Source organism: Girardinichthys multiradiatus, chromosome 1 (assembly GCF_021462225.1).
Source record: "Girardinichthys multiradiatus isolate DD_20200921_A chromosome 1, DD_fGirMul_XY1, whole genome shotgun sequence".
NCBI classification, from domain to species: domain Eukaryota; kingdom Metazoa; phylum Chordata; class Actinopteri; order Cyprinodontiformes; family Goodeidae; genus Girardinichthys; species Girardinichthys multiradiatus.
In genome coordinates this window covers 40,558,688-40,573,863 of record NC_061794.1, presented here as the reverse complement: position 1 = coordinate 40,573,863, position 15,176 = coordinate 40,558,688, and the positions used below count along the sequence as shown (strand labels likewise).

Genomic DNA, 15,176 nt, shown 5'->3' with positions numbered 1-15,176 from the left:
GAATGTCAGGGCCTAAGGTGAATCACTGTGCCAAGATGACACTGAAATCAGCCTACTCTTTACAATATGGTGACACGACAGGATTGTTAGTCTTCTGGTTATAGACACAAGCGTCTTCTCTATTTGTCCTATATCAATCTGGCCAGATGAAACTCATTCCAAATAAGAGGAGTATATGCATGCAAACAATTATTTAGTAAATAGAAAAGTCATATATGCAATCATTAGAAAGCTCCCTAATATAGGGTGTCTTGTGGACAGATGTTTGGAAACAATGCTGTATAGATGCTCACACACTTTAGAATTACAGTGTTGGTCAGAACCGCTGCCAGAATTTTAGATTTTGAAATAGTAGTCTTTGCTATAAGCGGCCATTCATACCTGAGGTTAATTGGAGGCAGAGTTGACTTGCCACAGAGCTTTTAAATCTCTCCAAAGGGTGCTAGTTTGATAGACAAAGTATTTCTGACCAAAATGAGTTTTTGGAGGTTCCTTAAAAATAAAGATATATTAGTACCATCCCACTTTTTTATTTATTGATACCACCCACATCTCGCTATAACCGCCACTCAAAAACAACCAGTTGTTGAGATTTCCTTGTCTTCTTTGTCAGACACCAATTAAATAAAATTAAATTCACAAAGAAATTAAAGGGATTAACAACACCCTGGATAACTGCTTGACCAGCATCTACTGCTGTTGTCATTAATGGCTAATCTAACGAGAAGCAATATTAATGGTTGGTGCAGACCACCTACTCATAAACTGCAATATGGCTTCCCAGCATGACCTTGCACAGTGTGGCAAAGTGCCTTCTGTGCTGCAAAGCCACATTGAGGATTCAATCTGGCTCTCATCCAGCCCTTTAAACAAAAAAAGTGATGTAACAAATAAGAGCAAGATAAAGAAAAAAGCAAGAAATTTGAAATACTGTTTGGTGGACAGGGGAATTGTAAACAAAGGACAATCTAAAAAAGAGGAGGGCAGTAGGGAGTTGAGGTCACTTGGCTGTATGTAGCCGGTAGTGCAATGTAAGCAATCAATATGTTATTACTGGCCACTCATCCAAAAACAAAAACCAACACATAGTTTTACCCAGTCACTGATGTGCTTTGCACACACCCCACTCAGCCTGGTACACCCACTAGAGCTTTGCAGCTTCCCTGTAGGACGCCAGCTTTGTAATCTAGATTCAGCGGACATTAATTGCTCTGGATGTAAAGTAAGTGTGTCACTGCACTGCCCGAGGGGTCTGAATACATGAATCTTTTAGTAATGCTTGGGCATGCAGAGTATAGAACGGGTGAGAAACATAATAGCTAAATATATCCATGTCATCTATTTGAACAGACTTAGTGATGGTTACGCAAGCATTGTAGTGGCCAGAGACAGAAGGAGTGAAATAGAGAAAACAGAATGCACGCTGGGGGTAGGGTTGGGTGGTGGTGGTAGGTTACTGATCCCACTCTGTTCTGTCCCATAAGCCAAGATGGGTGACAGGTGAGGCGGAGATGGTGTTGCTATATCACAGATGGGCATGCTAAAAGCTTGAGGTACCTCCTTTTTCCTACCCTCGAGGATGAAATAGAGCCTGTCGTGGAATAAGCACAGGAAGTGTAATCCATGCATGAAACCCATTTGACTGAGCTCCCCATTGGCAGACAGAGCCTGATTCATCGGGACCACAGAAAATCAACCGCTTCAAAGACGCATGCCACCAGTGTCTCCAGGCTGCAAGGATCTTTGTCTTGGCATTTCTTATTTACACAAAGGGGCTAAATCTATAATGGATCCTTTCCTTACACGAGACTCTGTTTTTATTGCCTATAAACCTGATTCTAATTCCCTTTAAAAACAGGAAGTAATGTATTGAAATTATATGCTGTAGATAATCTCTTCAGCAGCATCATTTTAGCATTTCTTTATTATCACCTTATCTACCGTACCTAAAGTGTTATTTGGATCTTTTTGCATTTTATCCATCAATAACACATTTTATTGCATTTTAGTGTAGGTTGTATGTTATACAACAACACATTTGTCTGCAGGATTTCTTGCTTTGGAGATGTATGAATCCTTAAAGGCCTGATCAGACACCTGAAAAATTCAAGGGTGTGTTGGACTTAAAAATATTATCTCAACTTTGGAAAGGTTTCCCTGTATTTTGATGTCCCAAACTAGTTATATCTAACTGCAAAAAACAACCTCTCCTTAGCTGCAATCCTCACTGTATATCTAAACATAGATACATACATATTCATACTGAATATTGTTTAGTTTTTTGTTGTAAGGATTTAATGATACAGTAGTTTACTGTAATTTTACCAACAACTTTTTTGTTAGCTGGATCTTTTCGCATTTTATCCATCAACAACACATTTTATTACATTTTATTAGGGTTGTTTGTGATAGAACAAAAGTACTGCATCATGGTGACATAAAAGTACAATTATATGGGCTTATCTGAAAAATGTGGCATCAATCTGTATTGAAGAGTCCTGTGTCAATACATTGTTGAACTACCTTTCTCTGCAGTTACAGCTATAAGTCCTTTTGTAATATATCTCTACCAGTGTTGCTCATTAATTTTTAAAAAGCTTGCAAAAAATCTCAAGCTCAGTCAGATTGGATTGTTTGTAGACAGCCAATTTTTACTTTTGAATTTCAAGATTTTCAGTAGGAATTAATTCCAGACTTGACTGGGCCATTCTAACACATGCATGTATTTTAATATATACTATCCTATTTCAGCTCTGACTATCCAATATGTTTAAAATCATTCTCCTAACAGAAAGTGAACCTTTTCAAAAGTCTAAGGACTTTTTCCAGAATTGCTTTGAATTGATCTCCACCAAGTCCCATTAACTCTGATCAGTTTCCCTGTCCCTTCTGAAAAAAGCATCCCACAACATAAAACGGCCACCACCATGTTTAACTGTGGGGACTGTGTGTTCAGGCTGCTAAGTGGTATTGGTTTTCTACTACATGCATCTGACATGTAGTCAAATAATTACATGTAGGTGTCATTTGACCTAAGCACCTTTTTCACCATGTTTGCTGTATCCCCTGCATGGTTAGTGGCAAACAACAAATTGGACCTTTTGTGGATTTGTAACAACAATGACTTCCTTAAAGTCATAAAGATGTAGAGTGTATGATTAGTAGCTGTCTTGTCAATAAATTCTTCCATCTAAGCTGTGGATTTCTACAGCATGTTACCATGAGCCTCTAGGCTGCTTCTCTGATTAATGTTCTTCTTGCCCAGCTTGTCAGCTTAGGTGGACAGTCATGTTTTAGTAAGTTTGAAGTTGTGACATGCTCTTTCCTTTTTTAGTCAATAAACTGAACAGGGTTTAGAGAGATCTTCAAAGCTTGATATTTAAAATCAAAGCCTTCTATTAAATGTCCAGACATTTTATCCCTGACCTGTCAGCCGTGTTCCTTGGTCTTCATGCTGTGGTTTGTTCACAAATGTTCTCTGACAAACCCATGAGGTTTAATTTAATGATCAGTTGACTTCTTAAATCTTTTTGTTGCACTGGATATTATTTAGAGGTATAAGAGTACAAATCTCAACAACATACACTGAATTTTATGTCTGTTTTGTGACCAAATGTGGGAAAGTTCAAGGTGTGTGAATTCTTTTGCAAGGCACTGTACCTGAGGCGAGGTAACATGTGACTTCCTCCTCTAAACACCAACGTACATGTTTGTCTCACCATGCAGGCTACCATAGGAAGCCTTGTTGGACATGCATGCGCACCCGGCTGCCCTTATTCCCTCTTTTCCTACCCAGTGCTGCCATTCCACGCTCCCTGTGTAATCCTTTTACCAGCACTGCTGCTGCTTGTGTGGCATTGTCACTCTGTCAATGGAGAGTAATTCCCAACAAACAGCAAGCCTGCTTACACGCTGCTCTCCCAGCTTCCTATTAGTGCCCTTTCTCTAGTCCAATCTATCTCCTTTGAGCACAGGGGATCAGACTATTGGCCTCCCGTTCCCTTTGACACTCCATAGTGTTTTGCCAAAAGCATAATGCGGTGAGATTGACAAAATTAAAATCAGACTCTTTCAAATCTTCAAGGAAGAAATTACTATAAAATAAATACTTTTTTAGGAAGCTATACATATAAGCTGGAAGGAAGGAGACACGACCTTGTGATGTGAACAGCCTGAGGTTGTCTGTCAGTGTATTCTTGACATATTCAGCTAAGGTAATAGTAGGAAAAGATGTGCTGATGCAGCCATTGCTAAACTCAATATGCAGAGCAAGTGCCTTCAGGCCATGCACGCCTGGCATGTCATTACCAATACAACTGCTGAATTCTTCAAGACGATTCAGCAATAACATTTAGCCATCACATCTATTAAAATTTGAATATTACATCTTTTTTCTGTGTTGTTGTTTTTTGAAAAACATTGGTTCAAAGAGCCAGACAATCTCCACCAGCAGCCGCATGACCCTCTCCGTTCTCACTATATTTAGATTTAGAAAGAAAATTAAATTTGACACATCTTAGAAGCTTGCAGCTAATCTCATTGTCTTTAGCCTCTACTCAGGCTAATTTGAGTGTGTCACGCTTAATTGTGGGTAGAATTTAATGGGCTTGATAAAACTGTGCTGGTCACTTTTTCCTCAACAAACGGCATCCTTTATGGGGTCTTAAATGTCTTGTAGAGGAGCTAAGAGATATGGGGTGGGGAGAAAAAGGGGACTTTCAGTGTGTGTACAGGGGTTGGTAGGAAAAATGGCAGAAACCAATGTTGCTACAATTAGAAATTTTGCATGCAGTGCCAATCACATTTTTTGACAACCCTGTTTAAAAGATTTATAAAAAGCCCTAATATTGTATTGCAGAAGCATAATCAAAAAAAATAAAATAAAAATCGTACCTTTTAATTTGAGGACATTAGGAAAATGTTTTCATGTTAAAAATGATCTGGGATTTTAGTCTGGGGAACCACCCCCCCCCCATGGTATGGTGACAATTATTCACATTTATTTAGTATTTTAAGAAAATACGTTCTGCCACTAGGGCTGCGGCGGGTTTTGTGAGTCATGTTAAGAAGGGAAGGTTTTATAGGGGTGGTTTTATAGACCGCCCCGTTTGGGTGGCCTATAAAACTAGGTAAAACTGCACCATTTTTTGTTAACAAAACGGTACAGAAAGCACCATTCTCATTGCAGCACCCCCACATGTCTCACATTATAACAAACTAGAGACACTCACCTTTCTAACAAGGCATAACTTGTCTTTCTAGCACCTTCTCTGGTGATGTAATTTGCTTGAACATTACAGCCTGCTGGCTGCTGTCCGCTGGCTTCTAGCTTGCGCGCTACTCCGTTAGCTTCAGTTATGTTTTGCAACTGTACATTTTGATACTCAGGGTAAATGTCATAAAGAAGGGTTATGTCATATGCAGAAGGACTCCTACAATGGAAATCAGCACTTTTATTTGACCAGATTCCCTTTTATTTCCTTTTTATGAGGAGAAAAAAACATTTGGCTTTGCCTGACTACCATTTCCGCCTGGCACATTGCCCTCTAATACCTATACATATATAGGTATATGCTTCAACTTATTCAGTCTAAATTTGCTGCAGTTCTGGTGAAGATGTGGATGAATGCAACCTGGGGGTTCTCCTAGGAATTCCAAATGATTTCCATAGTGTTTTGCAATGTTCATTTAGAAAAAACTTTCCGCGAGGCTCAAACATTTTTATTTTTTCCTTTGTTTAATCACAAATAAATCAGGCATAGTAACAGTTACAATGATGGTTCCACAGGAAAAATATTCTTTTATGTTTTACCTTTACACAGGTACCAAAGATTTGCATGTAGACAAGTTTTTACCTTGAGTTGGTGAATTGTATTATATTTAGTTGCCTTTTTCTAACTGGATCTCCACTTTCACAAGTGATTGAAACACAGGACTAGAGTAATGATTAAAAGGTATGTTTCATTTGTTACCATGTATAGTTCATGCTACAAATAAAGGCCTTTGGGCCAATTGTTTGGCTTACAATGCAGCTTATGGGTGTAATATTTTATGTAATCTACTCATATGGGTTTTTGTGATTAAAATGAGTTATACACAAATGTTTTATTTGCGTATTCTGTTTTGGAGAACCACCAACACCCATACCTGGTACCTGAATCTGCTTATTAAAGAAACTGTAAAGCATAATCTGGTCTGATCATTGACTTGGAGGTCAAACAGGCATTTAACCATTGTACGGTCACCATCATGGTCATTGTTCTTAGAAATCGCCTGTACAGTTAATGCATTCAGTTATGTTTAGAACATTGTTGATCATACACTGAATAAGCATCCATTTATGTTAATTTTATAGTTTTCATGGTGCTGGAAAATGTTCTGGAGATGCAAGGATTATCCTGGATGCTCTGAAAAGGAGAAATTAATGTCTGCACTAGTCAGACACTCTCTTCTGGGATTTTTTGATGTCAAGGGCTTCTACATGTAGGCTGTGAAACTTTAAATGCTGGCAAGTGTTCTGGAGAATTTTAGATTCTCTTTTTTATTTATTTGTTATTTAATTACTTGGTCTTTTAGGGAGATAATAGATTACATGGACTCTAACAAGGTTCCTGTAGCATTTGGAAGAAAAACAAGCCCACAGTATCACAGTTCCTCGAGCCTATTTAAAATCAGGATGAGGTATGAGGTACATATTCACTCTTTGTTTCATGCCAAACAAACCAGAAATGTTTGTTTCTGAATAGCTCTATGTTAGTTTCATCTCACCAAACCAAAGGTTTCCATTTAGCAGACTCCAGGCATTTATGTTTGTGATTGTAGCACAGGAAAGGGTTTGTTCAGGCATGCCTTCCATGCATGTAGAGGGCATCTAAGGGCTGTTATGTAGACTAGGTAAAGACAAGATGCAACTCCTAGCTGCAGTTCTCCAACAGTGAGCTTTAGAGATTTTTTTGTACCTCCCTTATTGTCCTCACAGTGTGTCATTTAATACTTAATTAACTGCAAATGAATTGGACGTTCATCAAAAAAACAAAAAAAGCATAAAGAAGAATCTACTTCACTTTATATTATATTTTGCCACTTGGGGTTTTGCTAAAAGCAATTCTTTCTAAACATTGAATGTTTACCCATTGAATAAATGTGCTCAAATTAAAAGTTTTAAATTATGAAATTATGTTAGTGCTATAAAATATTAATCTAATTTAAGACTTGTAATAGTTTATGCTGTGCAAAACACCAACAGAAATCCAGGAAACACTTGCATGGAGGACATGAAGGAAAAAAACTCCTAATTTGACATTTTTGTTTCCTAAGGCTACAGACCAAAGTTTATACAGCCTGTCACTGGGAGGCAGGGCAGCCTCTTTGCTTCCCTATAAACTCACACAGAAGCCATGGCAAAAGCCTTTTGAGCAGACGCCTTTTATATGTCCGTCTAACCCCCAGCTTCATTTGATGTTGTTCCCTCTGCTGTTAGTGGGAGCTTACATCTCTTCAATATTAATGGACCTTGGTGGGAGGCACCCTAGCACTTAATAGAAACATTAATTATTTAAAAGGCCCATCTTGTGGTAGGCACATCTACTAATGTGCTAGTATGTATACAAATCAGCTCATGATGGGGGCTTTGGTGCATACAATCAAAACCAAATTTATTAATAAATTCAGCCCACCAGGGGGGGGATGCCTGCATCTTAAAGAAACTGCAATCAATGAGAGACAAGAGGGGGGTTCAGGGCGGAGCAAACTTCACTACCAATAAAAAGGAAAAAAAATAGTTGCGTCTATGTTTGAAGTACATGCTCAGGCAGAGTTGGTTTTGCACCCTACAGTCACAAAGAAATCTGGCTTCAAAGCAGCCCTTTTCATACTTTCGTGGCTCTGGTTTGCTCTGTGAAACTGACACTGGCTGGCTTGTATTTCCACATACTCAGTTTTTATATACCCTTCTTGCAAGCCTAAAAGAAAATCCCAACTTTTAATGCATCGGTTTGTATAGGAAAAACTCTTTAACACACCTGCAATAACACATCACTATTAAACCTTTAGAGAAAAAGCATTCCATTTTCCACAGTTGTTTAATTGATTTTTGAATAATCACAAAACAAGCTTGAGTCACTAATGCCTTTTTAACAAGAGTTACATAAACTTGAAATTCTCTGTAAATATTTTTGTCATGTTAACAAGGAAACAGTTACTGGAAACATATTAAGGTGACACATTTTCAGTAAAGCTACAGCTATAATCAATAGACTACTGGATAAAAAGGGATTCAATAAACCAATATTTCTGCACTGCAGGAGCAAAGATAGATCAAGTGGTAGGGGTTCGTCTTGACCCCCGCTCCGTCTGTCTCAGTTGTTGTGTCCTTGGGCAAAACCTTTCAACCACCTTGGCTGCTAATAGTGGTCAGAGGGCCCACTTCTGTCAGTCTGTCACAGGGCAGCTATGGCTACAATGTAGCCCACTATTGTCAGTGTGTGAATGGGTTGTAGTGACTTGTAGTGTAAAGTGCTTTGGAGTCCTTGGACTTGATTAAGTGCTGTTAGAGTGCAGGCCATTTTTACCATTTTGCAGCCTAATTTTAAATGTGCATTTTATTTCCTATCTTTGTTATGTCTCTCATTATGAACCCCAACCCCTCACATATTTACCATAACCATCCCAATAACTTTGTGAATTACTGTTGCTGTACATACACTTAAAAAAAGAATCAGTATCTCTACTAAATCTGATTGCAATGCTAAAGATGTACATGTCAATTACAGTAAGTTTCACATACTGTTTAATTTGAGTAGGGGCTTGTAGTACCTTACCTACTATCAGTAAAAGCATGGAGCTGAGAATAGGAATGATCAAATGTGTTACCAAAAAAGAAGCAACTGATAAAGCCATCAAGTGTTATGCGATTAATCCATAAAGTATGAGTGTAACTCCAAAACTCCAATATATTCTAAAAAACATCTATTATTTTTCACAGGTTAATTTAATTGAGACATAAAATGTAGTTAAATATAGTCAGCTTGAAATACCAAAATTCCTAAGAAAATCTGTTATTATTTATTTATTATCAGCAGTTATTGTTTTAACAAGTAATAGATTAGATACAGGACAAATAACAGAAACCTATTATTCCCTCTGTGATATGGAGTTAAATTTGCCGGGATATGCAACATTAGCAGTGCTTTTTCTAATGTTTCTGAGGTTCAATTACATTTGCTGCTTGATTTGGCAAATTAATAAACCTTTAAAAAAGCATTCATTAATTTTGAAAATTATTTAAATATCTTGTGTGAGACTAACAAGCAAAGATTAGGACATGGGACTTGATTGGAAAGACCTTTGAGTTATCTGTGATTTGCAAAACACTGACTTGATCTCCCCTCTGGTTCACGGCCCCTGAACTTCACTGGCTAATAAATTGAAGGCATGTACTTACAGGAGAACGTGTGCATCCCTGTCAGAGCAGCAGCCAATGAGTGAATTTATTGCCTAGTTAATTTTATCTCTGATTGCATAACATACACATACACTCTTCACAAGACTCTAGACCTTGATTCAGAGTCGAGTTTCGAGTCTTCCAAGTGAGAGTATAATTCAAGTCATTATTTTTGCTACTTAATTGTGACTTGTGTCCAAATCTCAAACTTGAATCACCATCTCTGGCTGTTATGACTTTATTAACTGATTGGATTGTTAACTTAATTTCCCAGGATTAGTAAGCAATCTTGATAAGCCAGTATAAACGAAGGAAAAATGAGTAGAAAACAGAAGACAGGACTGAGGTGAAGGGAAAAAAGAGAAGGATTGGGTAAATGTTTATCTCTTTTTTACTTTAAAAATAGTTAAGATTAGCATATCAATTAACTACCTTGTTAACTTAAGTTCTGAATTGGCTAGAATTTGATCTGAGTATGTGGAGAAGAAGAAGGAAGTGGAATGAATCTATGTGAAGGCAGAGAGGTCTGATGGGTTAACCACAAAGCACTGGTGTGTTACCAAGCCTAATTAAATAGTCGGTCCCTACTGGCCAGACTCTTTAGTGATAGCAAATGCACCAGGGTGGAGGAGAATGTGGCCTGAGCAAGCAAAGGCCCAATTATGGAAAACAGTTAACCACTTCCAGATCATGACCCAGGTGTTACTGAGGTGGAGGTTATCAAAGCAATGGGTGGGGATTTCCAACTGTGTGGGGAAAGCAGAACGACATTACAGTACAGCTGACACTCACTATAGATATATAGATATATCTATCTATATATCTCTATATATATCTGTATATCTATATATCTATATCTATATATAGATATAGATATATAGATATGTACACCAAGCTGCATTTAGGGATAGTTATTCAGACCTTTGTTGGTAAAGTCGTATTGCCAACTATTTCTCTGTGCCAAAGTTACTTTCAAAGGCCTGATTTAACCTTGTGTGAAGACAAAAACACCTTAAAATCTATGAGGAGGCATCTGTAGAGATTCCATAAAGAAAAAGCAGATGTCAAAACAAAAGCCCTTTAAAACTGAATATCTCTGTCCCTGTTATGTGTGACTGCACCCCCACATTGCCCTTGCAGAAATTGTGAAGGTGAAGTGAACACTGAGCATGACACATCCAACCACATAAACAATTAGATGCATATTTTTTCCTCACAATTAGATAAACCTGGACAAAAAGCTGTCGGACACCGAGCATTTAAAGATCTTGCAGAAGTAGGTGAAACTAAGCGAACTAAGTGAAAGTCTATTGTTATTCGTGCTGGGTCCAGACCAAACAAGAGGGGAATAGAATATTTAGATTTTCTTTTTGACATTTTAGAGGTCAGTAGTTCTACATGTGCCAGTACAAATATGAGCAGCTATTGTCTGTTCAACTTTAAGATTCTTTCTAAAGACTAAGAAAGCTGAATTAATAGTATGTTTATGGACCTAACGTGCTTGAAAGAATAAAAAACATGATATATAACTGTACAGACTATTACTACTGAGCTCAGGCATATTATCTACAGTAGCTACAATATTACAAGCTGTTAAAGCTTTGGTACAGTGCTTTGAAAAGTATTCAAGCCCCTTGAACTTTTCAGCATTATATTTAGATACAACCACAAATGTAATAGTATTGTATTATAATTTTACTTGATTCTTCACAAAAAAACTCTTACTATTTGATTTTGTGAATAACATTTTTCAATATGGGACATAAATTTGTGTTCAGCCTCCTTTACTCTGATACCCCTAAATAAGCTCTAGTGCAACCAATACTGTGCACTAGAATTGTGACAAAATAAAGATCCAGCTTACAGTAGGAGCAGACTGACAGCAACTGCATCTGAGTGGGCAGGGAAGAAGGACAGAAGGCTGATTATATGTGCAAACCTCAGTGATGCGTGGGTTGGTACACTTCACGTTTTTGGTGGACAGGTTAAGCCAGCGAGTCGTGTAAGGGTTGATGAGAGGGCAGTGATGGCGCAGCGTACACCTTCCCTCTCCACTGCACCAGCCACACTGGAACTTCCTGTCTGCCTTCAGGCACATGCCGCAGCTGTCCCGCTGGGCTGCACACTTGTACAAATGCACTGTGGGAAAAGCAAGCAACACAGCAAAGACATGTCAAGTTAGTGTTTTTTATTGATATTTTGAGGAAAATTGACAGCACATGTGCCGTGACATAATATCTTCTTGTCCAATGCAAACTGTTTCAGTATCAGAATAAGCTTTATTCGCCATCTTTTTGCACACTAACAAGGAATTTGACTTCAGTCCCAGTTTGCTCTCAATTAAGAAATTTTAAATATAAATATATAATAAGATAAATAAAAGTTTAAGTGTTTTTACAAAAGAGATAGACTTGGCTGAATTAGAGCAAATATGCATGGTATCAGTCTAGGCACTCTGACTGTTAAGAGTTCATCAGAGAGACAACCATGGCAAAGAAACTCTGTGGCAGCTGTTTTTGCCCTTTTGCTGACCCTAGACCTGTCCTAGATGGAGTGACGGCCAGCCCTGATGATCGCCTCTACAGACCTATTTGTTCATTGTAGTTTGGACCAGTCCTGCTTTGTGGATAAGCCAAACCACGCGGTGATGGATGAACACAGGACAGACTAAATAATGGCAGTGCAGATGATGACCATTTGTTCCTTTGGAAGGCTGTACTTTTTGAGATGCTGCTGGAAGTACAGTTTCTTCTGGGACTTCTTCTGAACAATGTCTATGTGTAAGGACCATCTCAGGTCTCGAGAAAGGAAGGCCTTCCGACATAGCTCCACTATTATTTTTGTGCAGTGCAAGGTCCAATAATACCAGCACTGTGGTATTATTGGACCTTAGTGCAGCATTCGACACTGTTGATCACTCCATTTTTTTAGAGCGCCTGGAAAACTGGGTCGGCCTTTCTGGTACACCACTAGATTGGTTTAAATCCTACTTGAAGGACAGGGACTTCTTTGTGTCATTAGGTAACTTTACATCAGAGACCACAAAAATCACATGTCGCGTTCCCCAAGGGTCCATTCTAGGGCCCCTCCTATTCAATATCTACATCCTCCCCCTAACTCAGATTTGAATAAACAACAATGTAAGTTATCATAACTATGCAGACGACACACAGCTATGCGTTCCGATGTCACCAGGTGACTATGAACCCATTCAAGCGCTGGGTAAATGCTTAGAAAAAATCAATGCATGGATGGGCCACAATTTTCTTCAACTGAATCAAAACAAAACTGAAGTAATAATCTTTGGACCAAAGGAAGAGCGTTTAAAAGTTAGCACACAGCTTCAGTTAATACAGCTGGAAACCACCAATCAGGCTCAAGATCTGGGTGTAGTGATGGACTCAGACCTGAACCTTCAGAGGGACATAAAGACAGTAACAAGGTCAGCCTTCTATCACCTAAAGAACATCTCCAGGATTAAAGGACTAATGTCTCAGTAGGAGCTTGAAAAACTTAGTAGAATTGATTACTGCAACGATGTCTTCACAGGTCTGCCTAAAAAGTCAATCAGACAGCTGCAGTTGATCCAGAACGCTGCTACCCGTGTCCTCACTAGAACTAAGAAAGTGGAGCACATCACCCTGGGTCTAAAGTCCCTACACTGGGTCCCTGTAGCTCAGAGAATAGACTTTAAAATACTTCTGTTAGTCTATAAATCACTGAATGGCTTAGCACCAAAATACATTGCAGACTTGTTGTCAGTGTATCAACCACCCAGACCTCTCAGGTCATCTAACTCAAATCTACTCTGCATACCCAGAACAAGAACCAAACATGGAGAAGCAGCTTTTAGTTCTTATGCTCCACTAATCTGGAATAAACTCCCAGAAAGCTGTAAAAGTGCCGAAACCCAAAGTGGCTTCAAATCAAGATTAAAAACATATTTGTTTAGAGTGGCCTTTGACTGTGCCATCTAAACATTATTAAAGTTTTCAGTCCAATTTCCCTTTCATTTTCTTATCCATCATTCTATTCCTTTATTTTTTTTAATTACCTCCGTTGTTTGACTTTCTGTATCAATGTAATGTTTTGACTTGACTTGTTTTAAGCGCTAACATTTTAATCATAAGGAGGGCTCATAAAAGCAGTTGAAAGAGGTGCATTTGCTTATTTCTACCTTGTTTTCTGCAAACATCTATTGTTCTTACCTTGTATATTCTCTGGGTTGTCAATAATGAAGTTGCCATTCCACACCACTGAAAAATCCACAGGCAGCTCACTGATCCTCATTCCCTCGTACAGATACTGGAGGCCAGAGGCAGCGAATCAGAGAAAAAGGAGACGGAAGTGAGGATCACATTGGAAAAGAGACAAAAAGAGAGGAAGAATGCAATAGGAGGTCTGGGAATTGGAATCCCAGTGAGCTCTTGTATAACAGTTGCAGCAACATGTCCTTCCTATGTTACGACAAACTTACATCATCTCAATATCTTAGCTGACACACAGGAACCCCCCAATCAAATAAAAAATGGGTCAGTTGGAAACACTGAGCCTTTCTTTGGTTCTCTCCTTCATAATTATCTAGGTTGTATCTACCATGTCTGCTTTGACTAAACAACACTCACAGAAACACAAGCACATGCAATTTGAGGCTAGGTAATATAGAGCTATGTTTTTGTAGGAAGTAACATGTAGTATTCTTGCCTATACCCTCCTAAAATGATAGGGGTTGGTCAAGGTCTGCACAGGTACAAACAACCACCAACATTTACTAATCTACTCTAATATTAATGCTTTTGGACTAATGGAAGACACTGGAAATTTCATGCAGAACTCAACACAAAAAAGTCCAGTTTGGCCAACCAGTTTGCTCCAAAAATCAGTAATACAGCCCATACACAGTACTCAACTATTTCTAAATAGTCTCAAGTAGTCACAAAGCTATTTGTGTGTGTACATTATGTACAGAACAGAGTATGCAAGCTGATTTCATTCCCAAACAGCATACAAATGAAGGTATGCTCCTAATAAATGGTAAATGGCCTGCACTTGTATAGCACTTTATCATGTCAGAGGACTCTGAAGCGTTTTACACTACAATCAGTCATCCACCCATTCATACACACATTCACACACTGACAGTGGTAGGCTACATTGTAGCCACAGCTGCCCTAGGGCAGACTGACAGAAGTGGCATCTCTCTGTACATCTGCGACATCCCTCTGCACTGATGCATTTTAAGGCCATCCACATTTATGCATATTTTTAAAGAAATCAAACTAGAGAAAACTGGTGTTGATTTTGAAAAATCTGAGCAGCTTGTGGCATGAAGATTACATTAAAAATACAATTTGGTTGTAATTTTAATGCAGGAGAAGAAAAATGGAAAAACCCTCCCTGCTGCACTGCTAGCTTTACCAAAAATCATGACAGGGATGTAATTTATTCTGAGTGTGAGTCCTCCCTGAGAGTCTAATATTGTTGTTACAGTTTTTAATGTATTTTGAGTGCCTTTATCTTATTAGGAGCTGGCGCTAACTATTTAAAAATATTTTCCCAGAGCTCTTTGATCACTTCAGCCCCTGCTGCGTTTCTGGCTAAAGAGAGGACAACTGCAACCTGATGCAAAAATAGGTTCAAATTGTTTCCCATCTGCTGAGCTTGTGGTATGTATCTTCTTCATGGATCTAGCGCAGAATGAAGAATTTATAAAGAATTTTCTAATTTGAGAGTT

General features: G+C 38.5%; 1 protein-coding gene across 1 annotated transcript in view; it reads right to left on the bottom strand.

Annotated features, from left to right (window-relative positions):
- Positions 1–15,176, bottom strand: part of plxna2 (plexin A2) — a 277,277-nt gene that overhangs the window by 78,762 nt on the left and 183,339 nt on the right. The window contains exons 11-12 of the mRNA XM_047362018.1: positions 13,651–13,747; positions 11,382–11,581 (exon numbers count right to left, since the gene is read on the bottom strand). Coding sequence (XP_047217974.1) covers positions 11,382–11,581; positions 13,651–13,747 — 297 coding nt within the window. The remainder of the gene's footprint in view (positions 1–11,381; positions 11,582–13,650; positions 13,748–15,176) is intronic.